Genomic DNA, 12,353 nt, shown 5'->3' with positions numbered 1-12,353 from the left:
AAAAATGTTATTGCTCATCTTGTCTCACCCTATGATTTTAATGAAGGGGGGGGGAGTGCAGAGGGTTGTGCTTTCCTATCACTTCCTCCATGTTTTCCTTTACCACAGATGTCTGTTAAAGGCGTTGCATGATGACTTTGGATCTGATTGAACATGTTCGGCAATAACCATGGTCACTTGTCTTTTCTACAGTAGTGTCTACCCCTTCTGCAAGGAGAGCAGGGCCTTCCCTTCCTCTGGCCCATCTTTGTGCTAATTTGACTAAAAGCCTGTCTGATCTTGCTGTCAACTTTTAATTATTTCTGATTGTCTAACCTTGCTTGTTTTGCTTAGAACCAGAGTTCTTCTTTGGATCTGATTATCAAAGAGGTGCTTCAGAATGTGCAAGAATGTTAAAGCAGCACCTCACTGCAAATGACTAAAATAATTGTATCTTTCCTCAACTGCCAGGTTTCCACTCTATTGTGTTTCCTTGAAAATAAGACCCAGTCTTATATTTTTTTTTGCTCCTAAAATCAACATTAGGTCTTATTTTTGGGGATGTCTTATTTCCGGGGGGGCTCACATACACAGACACACACACACTTGCCTCACCTCGCAGCAGCGACCCACATGGCTGCCAACCCACTTCTTCTGCAGCTGCTTTTGCTTGCTTGTGACAGGATGCTGCATGGCATGTTTCATGCACCGCTGCCACTGCCATGAGGCTTGGCAGATACCCCCAATCTGCCCCACGTGCCACCTCCTTTCCAGCTCTGTTGCATTTCTCTGCCACCACAGAGCTGGTGCGCTTGCCACACAATCACCCAGATGCCCTCGCTTTCCCCAAGCATTTCTTCGCTAACCTGATTTCCAGCTCTGTCGCATTTCTCCATCATGTTTCTCTGCTGCTGCATGCTGGGAAACAAAAGATGTTTGTGGGACTAAAAAAAAAAATTCAGTCAGATCTTCCAACTTCGTGAGATGTTATTGTTTTTTTGTGAGAAGTTGGAAAGTCTGATCGAACTTTTTTTTTTTTTAAGTCCCACAAACGGCAGCAGAGAAATGCAATGGAGAAATGTGACGGAGCTCGAAATCAGGTTAGCGAAGACATGCTTGAGGGAAGTGAGGGCATCTGGGTGGAGAAATGCGACGGAGCTCAAAAGCAGATGGCAAGGCAAACCTCCCAAGAGCACCAGGCACTGAAATGGGCCAAGTCTCTCTCCAGCAGCTGCCCAGGCCCGCCAGAGAGAAGGTCGGCATTTACTGAAATGCGGCGGCATTCTGGCTCTGGCAGGGAAGGGATAGCTAGCATGGATGCTGCAGACAGGATGCCCGCTCGCTTCAGCACCCTCTTCAGGGCTGTGCCTGCCACTTTGCTGACTCTGTGGACAGAGCTGCGAAGGGGGCCAGGGGGCCGAAAGCGCCAGCAGTCTAGCTCAGAAGGGGAGTGAAAAGGAAGAGGCGGGTGGGGTCTTAATTAGGGCTTATTTTGGGGGTAGGGCTTATATTAGCCCCCCCAAATCAAGCTAGGTCTTATTTGGGGGGAAGGTCTTATTTTTGGAGAAACACAATAGTTAATCCAAAAATGCCAGGGAATGTCTAGAAGCCTGGCACTCTGACACAATAGACACATAGACATTAACAACATCTATAGCAGGGGTTCTCAACCTTGGCAACTTTAAGACTTGTGGACTTCAACTCCCAGAATTCTGGGAGTTGAAGTCCACAAGTCTTAAAGTTGCCAAGGTTGAGAACCCCTGATCTGTAGTTTCTGTAAGAGACAAGCAATCCACCAAAAAGGAAACAAAAAGAGAGAAGCACCTCTCCACCAGCAATCATCACCCAGATCAGCATAGATTAATTCCAAGATTAACATCAGACCAACAATCAAATAAACAATACCCCAATCAAGAAACTGCCAAAAAAGGCCAACAGTAAACAGCCCAACTAAAGAATTTCTATGACCCACCCCCATCAACGTTGACAGGGCAAGTCACTAGAATATAAACTGACAGCAAATTGCTCTCCTTACTAGCACTGATGATGTTACTTAGTTAGGGTAATGAAACATCTGCAAGAAAACATTTGCTGGTTTGAAGTTGGTGTTTTATTTGTCCTCCTGCCCCTTCCAAACAACCCATTTCAAATCAAATAAAAAGATCTGCTCATTCTTACAAAACTCCTGCCATGGTTAATTGAACTGCTAGGAATAGGTTCTCAGGTAGAATTATCTGTAAAGACCATTGGGTGTAATTCTAGATACAGACCTATTATTTTACTAAATTTGACTGCTTGATATTTAGGAAAAAATCATTACTAAATGCACTTTCACTGATCCTACTTAGTTTCACTTTCTCAGAGAACAATGGTCAGAACATGGAAGAATTGCATTATGTGGGCAGGCACTGTTGTTCTTCCCATTTTCTTTCAGGTTTGGAAGAATTTTCTTTAGGTTGAAGAGGGAAAGTATGTTTCATTCTGTATAAAGAACATGAAAATACAGATTCATGGGATGAGAGAAATAGTTTGGTTTGCTGCAGTGTTCCCTGCTTAATTTTTAAATAGGCAGCTGTGATAAATGGAACAATTGTGGGCTTGGGATGTAATCAGCAAATTTGTTTCAGTTTATTTAATTGGTATGCTGTGGTTTGCTTTTTCAGTAGAATAATTAGTTGGTACACTAATTATTATGGGTTGAAAGGAACACTTTTGAAGCTAGCAATACTTGGCCCAATTTTAACTGTTGTCAGAAGATTAATTAGATTGTTCATGAAGTCTCCAAGTCAAGTTCAATCTGAAGGAGCCTTTTCTTTTTTGTATGATCTTTGACACACTGTACATCTTTAGCCTTTGAGTTGAAGGCCTGAGCAGGTATGTAAGTGGCTTTGTTTAATTTGTTTGTTTTTTCAGCTCCTGCTTAGCTTTTGGTTTGTTTTGTTTATCTTTTTGTCACTGTTTATGAGATGAGCAGCTATATAAATTGGTTTAATGACATAAGCTGTAATTAAGTTGAAGAAAAATGAGTACAAAAGAAGATATAGGAGAGGGAATGGCAGTGGAGTGATATACATTGCTTACTGGTGTACACTGCTTAGAGAGTGCTTGCACTTAAAGCGGTATATAAGTCTCATAAATAAATAAATAAATAAATAAAGGGGGATCAGCCTAGAATCTCTGTGTAGCCGCAAGTGAACTAAGTTCCCCTTGAGCGCTGTTCACGCTCTCTCACTAGGTTCTGACCCATTAACTGGGAAGATTCCTCTACATAGGCTTTTCGAAATAAATCAGTTAATTGAACTGCCACATATGGGCCTGGTCTTTCACCTGACAGGTCATTCCTATTTTGATGACTCAATTTATATTGTGGTGACTGACTCAAACTATTGTTGTGGTGTTAACTGTGCTAATCAGAGACCCTTTCTCCTATACATTCATAGAGAGGCATCAGCAGGACAGGCTAGGAGAAAGCAGTACTCTCTTACGCCAGTGTAAGGCAAGCTCCACTGCTTTAGTGTATATATTGTGATGTGTGCACATACAGAAGGACTATACTGTGCATTGTCAGGGAACAGCCTTGCTTTTATCACTTGATGAAAATACGGGCCCTGCAGATTCCCCTGCATGTATAAATACACACATACACATATTCACACTACATTTTCTTTGAACAAATGTTCTTGCAGTCAGTCTCTGATTCAGTTTGTGACTTTGCCGCATTGCAACTTGTGCCCTCTACAATTTCACCAATCCAATGGGCAACTTAGTTTTGATGGGGAAAAAACCCTCCCCCCCCCCGTTTTTCATCAGCACATATGTTTCATTCTCCCATGAAGGCCTGTTCAGTGTTTCCTCCAGCTGACCAATGGATATAGGAAACTAACAACCAGTTGGTATTCTGTTCTCCAAAATTATTTCCTGACAATTATTTGCTTTTAGTAGTAAGAGAATAAAAGTTCCCAGAAACCTGATTGAAAGAAGGGGCAAAATTGCTCCTTGGAGCAGCTGAGAAAGGTGGGGCAGGATAGTAGCAAGCTATTATTATACATTTGGCTACAGTTGGAGATATAAGTCCCAGGAGATGGGATGAGCAGAACTCCTGATAATGGGAAATTGCCCTTCCCCATAGTTCCAAGGAAGGCATTTCAAACAGTGTTTGCAGAATTTCTTAGTTAATTTTCCAACATCCAATCATATCCCACAAATTTGAGAGAAAACATGTGGAAGAGGCCACTGTTTGCTCTGCATCTGCATTATCTCTCCCTCACATGATTGTTGCACAGAGTGTCTTTCTCCCTGGTTCCCATTTTTCTCACGCTCGCACATTCTAGCTGAACAACAGGGATCTCCAATCCTACAGGAAGGGTGAGACTAAGGATGTACATACACTCCTTATAAAATTGGGGTGAGTGGGAGAGACTCAGAAAATTCCCACAGGGACTTCCTATTCTAAGTTGGAGGCTGCTGCTAATTAGTAATGAGTTCCTGTCATGGGACCTGGGAGTGGAGATGGAAATTCTACCATCAGCTGAGAACAGTAGAAGGATTTAATTTTCTTCACTTTTTGCAGAACTATTCTTTTTTTAAGCAAACATCTCATTCTATAACAAATAGCTTCCAGCCAGGCTTCACTATTAAACACATATTTGCTGCTTGCAGAAATATGCCCAGCTGGGGTAAAATTTTCTCTTGGGGAAAGTGTATAGGAACTGATTATCAATTGAGATGGGGAGTCATCTACTTACATATATTATTTTTTAATAAGTTAAAGATGTCTCCAGTGACAATTTCTTCCATCACAAACTGGTGAACAAACATAGGGTGGCAAAGGCTAATGTAATTGCATTAAAATCTTTTCTATAGTTTGATAATGAATCCAAAGTAGACTCGAAGTTTTAGAGCCAGGATATGCAAAGTTTTTCTTGTTTGCCCTTTTCCTTTCTGATGGAATGTTTCCTTCTTAGCCAGCTGGAATGAGTCTTTTCCCTGAACAGCAATTTCTGCTGCTCGTGTCTCAAATGTGTTAACATGTGGTGACGGAGAGAAGGAAAGATATGTGTTTCTGCTAGGATTGATAATATTCCTTTTACAGTACCCTAAGTCAAAATTTTGAATTAATCCTATGCCTGGATTACAGGCCTACAAGCAGTGCTTTGTTCATATGAATGAGTACACATCTACATTTTATTCCTTCCCAGAACTCCTTTTGTATGGAAAATTAGCAAGTTAAGAATAATTCCTCCTTCCAGTTGTAGATATTCTATGATCAAGGCTGTTGAGACTCAGAGTTAACATCTACATCATAGGTCTCCAACCTTGGCAACTTTAAGACTTGTGGACTTCAACTCCCAGAATTCCTCAGCCAGCTGAGGAGACCCCTGATCTACATAGTAGTTGTTCTATATAATATAATGTAAGACAGTCCTCAACAGGTCATATAAAAAAACTCTCCTCAATACTTTCTTACTGGATGAGAATTCAGCAAGAGAATCCTGCCTGTTATAAAGATACATTGAGCCAGCTGACAGAGAAATCTACTTGTGATTTAGGAGCTTTCTTGATCTGCTAAGATAGGGGTCCCCAACCCCCGGTTAGTGGCCTGGTACCAGGCCATGGCATGCCAGCAATCGGTCCTCACAAACAAGCAAAGCCCCATCTGCGGGATGCAGGCAGCACACAAAACCACGCACCCTCTGGTCCATAGAAAAACCTCTCTCTATGAAACCGGTCCCTGGTGCCCAAAAGGTTGGGGACCTCTGGGCTAAGGTTTTACTGACATGGAATATTACATTCAGAGTTTAATTCTGAGAAAGTGATTTTTGTGCCATTAGCCCATAAATGTTCCATATGTCCCACATTGTGGCAACCAGATACATGGGTGTCCCTGTGGTCTTCTGGGTGTCAATGTTGGATGATTGTTAATATCATTTTCTAAATCTGTTTCAAATTTTTATGTTTTACTTCTTGTTGATGAGTTTTCTGGATAGTTACCTGCATAGCTGACTTCCCAAGAGGAAATTGGGAAATTTAAGCAGGTTTGAATAGATGCCATGTTTTTAAAATATGGTTTAGTTTTGGCCTAAATGGCCTACATTTATTTTGGCCTAGTTTTTCCTGGAACTTTCAGTAGAAATCATTATTCTTCTATTCTCTGCAATCAGGTTCTGAAAAGGAATAGATAAAAATAAAAAATTATGTGAATACATAGTACTTCCCCCTTGTCTTTTCATGTCATACGTGAGTGTTTATTTAAGAGTTTCATGAAGACACGTACCAGCAACTAGCAAAGAATAGGGATAAAAGAATGGTTCTCATTATATATAGATATAAATGTAGAGTTCCCTGGGGATCTAGATTGGAACCTATGCTTTTTAATTTGTTCAGAAATTATCTGGACTTAGGAAGAAGCTGGGAGATGGCCAGGTTTGTGGACCAAACCAGATTATATAAGGAGAGTACAATAAAAAAAGACACATATATGCATGAATCATTTAACCAGATTAATACTAAAAAAACTTTTACAGAGTTGGTGTATTCAACTATTATGTCTTTAACTGATTTAATTAAGTAAACACATTGCCAAAGGGATCCAGTTGCTGAGCAATTTCCAGATGAGAAAAAAACATTTAAGGGTTAACAAGGAAGATAAGATTAGGGAAGAAGCACATCTGAAATGTTCAGAGGGTTTGGATGCTCTGAAAATGGCTGCCATCATAGGCATAAAATACCCATTTGCCAGAACACAAAGTAGCCCCTGGAATGTTCTTTACCATTCCAGAGGGGTCCAAATGATTAAAGTAGGTGTTTGCAAATGCTGCCTTTCTATTAATTATTTTGAATTAAGGGTAAACTTGGTAAAAAGGAGCAGGGTGCCTGGTGACCACCAACAAAGCTGCCTGTGGCAGATTGATGCTTGCAGATGTGACCTTCCCTGTCTCAGAAACCAGTGTAAGGTTTAAAAAAATGTGTCATTCAATTTCATTGAATGAACCAGATTGGGAGATACTGGATAGATTAGAAAGTTCTTATTTGTACATCAAGTTATTAAAATTGAAATTCACAGGACAGCTCTCAGGTTGTCAACAGATTTTTGATCTGATCCTACATGGCTTCACAAAGTTTCTGAATTTGAGACCAATACTACTATTTCTAGCCTGGATTAACTATGCCACTACTGTGTTTCCCCGAAAATAAAATCCACCCCGAAAATAAGCCCTAGCCTGATTTTTTTGGGGTGGGCCTAATACAAGCCCTAGCCCAAAAATAAGCCTGGGATGGGCGTAGCCATCACAAGTGGCGGCAAATGTGCAGGGGCCGATGGTATCTGGCAGCAGCTGCAGCCCACCAGCAGTGCATATAAGTCATATAAGTCCAGCGCAGAGGCAGAGGTAAGGGGGGGAGGCAGGTGATCCAGACGTGCTGTGCTCTTTTTGCCCAGAGGGAGATGGAGCTTTCATCTGCTTGCAAATGGGGTGGTTGGAAACCAAGATTGCAAGCAGACAAAGGTTCCAGTCTCTGTTATCCGGTGAAAAGTGCTTGGGTGCCTATGGATGCTTGGAAACTGAGCTCAAAACTTTTTGCCTGGAGACTGGAAGGTTCATCTGTTTGCAAATGAGGTGGTTGGAAACAGAGCAAATGCCTTGGTTTCCAACCGCCCCATTTTCAAGCAGATGAAGGTTCCAGTCTCTCTTTGGGCGAAAAGTGTTTGGGCACTTGGGGCAGTTCCACCCCCTCCCCCATCTGCCTCACCTTATGGCGGTGGCCCAGCACTGTGGGCTATGTGGCCACCTGTGAGTAGCCGCGAACAGCTGCAGAGGTGGGCCAGCGGCTGCACAGGCTCCTGACGGACAGGGCTGTTGGTGTCACCATCACGAGGCGAGGCAGGTGTCAGGAAAAAAATAAGACATCCCGGAAAATAAGGCCTACTGCCTCTTTTGGAGGAAAAATATATAAGACCGGTCTTATTTTTGAAGAAACACAGTAGAAGTTACAGGAGCCAATGATGAAGAGCTAATACAATTTCTTAGTTTGGGACAACAATTCAATAGAGTCTCTTCACCAAGGTTAAAGAGTGACTGTATCTGTATTGTATCAAGACTTTGAGCTACATCATACTGGTAAGGGAGAAAGCGTTATCGGATGTGAAGATTTTGAGTAAAATGTCCTTAACGATTATGTTCTTTTGATGGGGTGGTATGAAGCATTTTGTAAATGTATTGGCATTCTTACTGTGATTAACAACAGTGATATATTTCTTCTTCCTAATGGAGGATTCTGGCATGATGTTCATGCAGTCATTTATTGCTTTTACACTCAGTTTATTCTGGAACCTTGGGTGCTAAATTCATGCGATTGGCTTAAAGGTTTCTCACGTCCCCAGTGGCTGTAATGGATGGCTCTGTTTAAGGTATTGCAGGAGCCAAGTCTTCCAAAGCTTTTTATTGAATAGACAAATCCTTGTATCAAGGAATAAGATGAGATCATGACAAAGAAGCCTTGCCAACAGAGGGGAAAAGAACTAAGGATGTTAGCTGAATCCATGACAACTTGCAAACTTTAAAAAAAAAACCTGAAAATACTATGTCATTTTGTAGTGAGAGGCCTTTAATTTTACAATGTGTGTAGATAATATTTCTTATGAACATACACAGAGAAAGAAAAAAAATGGAAATTGGTTTTTTTGGGGGCTTTGTCTCTGTTATGTTTTAAACTTGGGAGAGCATGTTCATCCCTCTGTAGCACAGGGGCTACAGAGAACCAAGTTTTAACTAAGCTTAACTACAGTAGGATTCACCACTAGCATTGCCAGAGAATCCCAAACTATTTGGCAAGGTTCGAATCAAAATGTGGCTTAACATTGTTCAGCAGTATGAGGATTAATTTGAAGGCTGAGAAGTGGGAAACTGGATAGAGGCGAAGCATCAGGAACTGGGCAAATAGGACCTCAACTAACCTCCCTCTATGCCAAAAGCTTAATACCTGCAATGTGATTTTCAGATACCAAACTATTCCTATACTTTCCAGATTTGTTAATTAATAGATAGGTTAGAAGCCCCCTCCCCCATGACTAAAAATGCAATTATTTCAGCAGTGTTTGAGAGGGATTTTGGCATTTGCCTCCTCCCTCTCTCATTTTTTGATCTAACAGTATTACCACCACACCATGTTATAAATCTGGAATCAGAAGGCACGTTGAGGACCTGAAAATCCTGGGTTTCTATCAATTCACATTTTAAAATGCTTTTGATAACTTAGCATTTAACATGGTACCAAGCCAAACAAATTACAAACTATCCTCGGTAAAAGATGTGAATACCCAGACATAAAACACAAGGGAAAAAAAGCTATAACATGCTACAAGGTAAAGCAAGATAAAATCCTATACTAAGAGGAAAGAATGAGAAAAGAGATTGAAAAGAGGTTTTTTTGGTGGTTATCCCCTTTGTTAAATTTATATCCCACCTTTTATATAAAGCTAAGTGTTGTACACAAATGTATCTCCTCTTTTTTCCTCATAAACACTGTCCTTTAAAGTAGATTTTTCTTTCCTTTCCTTTGCTTTCCTTCTTTCTCCTTTCTCCTTTCCTTTCCTTTCCACCTATACCTATGAAGATATTTTAATTACTTATGTGCATCAATAATAGGTGAGTAAATATATTCTATTGATTGGTGGCCTGGTTTTTCACTAACAGGTTCAGAGACCATTGCTAATTATCCCAGCAGTGTGATGGATGCCACTCGAGATGCTGGCCTCAAGCAAGTTGCACCGGCAAGGACAGAGAAGCCAGCTGCCGACTTTGCCTATGTTGGGATTGATGCCATCCTCGAACAGATGCGAAGGAAAGCCATGAAACAAGGCTTTGAGTTCAACATCATGGTTGTTGGTAAGCCTTCTTACCTTGGTGTGTCTGTGTAGAGACTACATTAGTCACACTAGCTAAGATTCAAAACAACTGGAGGGTACCAAAAGTGTGCCCTTTGATTTCCCCACACCATTCTATTTTAACCCATCCACTCCTGATAGTTTTCTTTTTACCCTTGTGTATGAACAACAGTAACTAACATTTATGAATTCTTAAGATAATGCAATTTGATAAATCCTTCTGTTGATTACTAAAATGTTTTATGCTCTGAATGTCAAGGTGATTATGTGTTTTCTCTAATAAGCCTCTTTGTCCTGACTGGGGCCTCAAAAGTCAAGGACATGTGGCCTTTAATCAGCCATTTCAACTTTGATAAGCAGCTATGCTGCTTGGCATTCTGTGATTGATTTTTTTTCCACTAAAAAACAAGACAAAACAAAACAAAAAATTACTGCTTGCCTGTCCCATTCTTGAAGGTTATTTGAAGGTGCTGTATAATTGTCTTTAAAAGAAATAAAAATTCACTCTGTTATCTCTTAAAAATAACAGAGGTTGCTAAAAAAAAAACCTCCTTACCTAAATAATGACCTACTTCCATTAGTCCCTTTTTAACCAATCAGGGTGACTAGCTAATCCGAAGTTTACTTCTCATTAGATGCAAACCTGTTGTCCCAAATCATAGCTCTGACTTCATCTTTGCCCCTCTGTTCTAACCCCAACACACTCTTTTTCTTTTATTCATGCTTCATTTTCTTCTACATTATAGGTGTGTTTAGAAAAACCTGAATTTTAAAATGCCTGAAAAATCTAGCAAGTCTAGCACTTGATCCTACATCAGCTTGTAATACTTGAAGATACATGTTGCACTCTTTGCAAACTTTGATTTCCACTTCCTGGTTAGGTTGTGGCTTGCAGCTAGTTCTTTCTCTGATGCTTTGATCATAGGGTAAAACATGTTCCTTAAGGGCAACACCAAAGACTAATGACAGAAAAGGTCTGAAAGATAAAAATGCTTGCCTGCAAAGACAAATAAAGGCATCCTTCAATTTATGCATTTACTCTGTAGTTAGACTTCACAAAGTAGAATGAGTGAGTGTTGCTGAAGAAGAATCTGCTGATCATTGACCGTTCTGGTCAGCTAAGTATAACATCACCACCATTTGTGTATGTTAGTTCAGGGAAACTATTTTCCTTCTAATATTCTTCCATGGGAACAAAGAACTTCTTTCACTTTTGGAGAGGGGGAGGGAATGTGTCCCTTCTACATTCACTGCTTTGAACTTTGAATTGAGGACGAACAAGGATGAATACACGAAAAAATAAAAAAAGTCTTTGCTCCAACAGAAAGGGTAACATACCGACAGTGAGCAATAGAGAACCAGTCTGGTGTAGTGGTGAAGGGGCTAGCCTAGAAAACAGGTGGCTGTGAGTTCTAGTCCTGCCTTAGGCAAAAAAACCAGCTAGGTGGCTTTGGACCAGTCCCTCTCCACCCAACCCACCTCACATGTTTGTTGTTGTGTGGAAAATAGGAGGCAGAAAAATTAAGTATGTTTGCTTTCTTGAATTACAGATTTTTAAAAAATAGGATAATAATCTAATTTCCATAAGCAATTCTATTTCTGTTTAGAAAATAGGTTTTCCTTCCTTCCTTCCTTCCTTCCTTCCTTCCTTCCTTCCTTCCTTCCTTCCTTCCTTCCTTCCTTCCTTCCTTCCTTCCTTCTTTCCTCTTTCTTTCTTTCTTTCTTTTTCTTTTTTTTAAAAAAAGCTCTTTTGAAGTAAAATCTCCTACATCAGGGGTGTAAAGCCTAATTGCATATGATGTATCAGGATTTTCTTTGCCTTCGCTGGGCTGGAGTGGGCGTGGCCTACACAGACCACATCCGGCCCGTGGGCCACGTGTTTGATATGCCTGTCCTACATGACTGTTACAGTGACACATTGTTCATGACTGAAAAGACAATAGTAGATACTGATATTAATTGTATGGTCAGTTTGATATAGCAACCTCAGTAATTTTTTATTCTGGTAAATAGATGCTTTATGGCTGGCCATACCAAGTCTTTGGGGGGGGGAAATAAAATTATCAGACAAAAAAAAGACAGATCAAACATGGAATGGTGGCTAAAACTTAGCAATGTTCTGGGGATACAGAGTTGAAAGTACTATGGCTATTACATGTGAAAATGTTTTTGTGAAAGCAGGCTAAGGCAGGGAACAGAGACAGCTGAACTGCAACTTCTGTTACAAAATAATTAAATTTGCTTTCTAGGAAAATAGAAGGGAATGTTTCATTTCCAAACTTATAAGTCAGTCCTGCTTTGCCTTTTGCCTATCTTTTGGTAATTCTTTGCCTGCTTTGCCTATCTTTGGGTAATTCTTGTTCACCCTGGCTTATAGGTGAAAATGATTCATTTCAAGTTTAATTTCAACCTTGAAGATAACTAAATTGTCCTCCTTTGTTTCCCCAACCATTTATAGCCCAAGTAGTTTCGTGCCATCTTTCTAAGAGTC

General features: G+C 40.4%; 1 protein-coding gene across 7 annotated transcripts in view; it reads left to right on the top strand.

Moving 5' to 3' along the window:
• The window catches only part of SEPTIN9 (septin 9), a 264,545-nt gene that overhangs the window by 226,207 nt on the left and 25,985 nt on the right, over window positions 1-12,353 (top strand). For all 7 annotated transcript variants that reach the window (XM_039328025.1, XM_039328027.1, XM_039328026.1 and 4 more), the window contains one exon: window positions 9,672-9,863. In XM_039328025.1, coding sequence (XP_039183959.1) covers window positions 9,672-9,863 — 192 coding nt within the window. The remainder of the gene's footprint in view (window positions 1-9,671; window positions 9,864-12,353) is intronic.

Source organism: Crotalus tigris, unplaced genomic scaffold (assembly GCF_016545835.1).
Source record: "Crotalus tigris isolate CLP2741 ecotype Arizona unplaced genomic scaffold, ASM1654583v1 scf7180000024370.6872682, whole genome shotgun sequence".
NCBI classification, from domain to species: Eukaryota; Metazoa; Chordata; class Lepidosauria; order Squamata; family Viperidae; genus Crotalus; species Crotalus tigris.
Note: the sequence above shows the minus strand (reverse complement) of the source record. Positions and strands in the feature narration are given on the sequence as shown.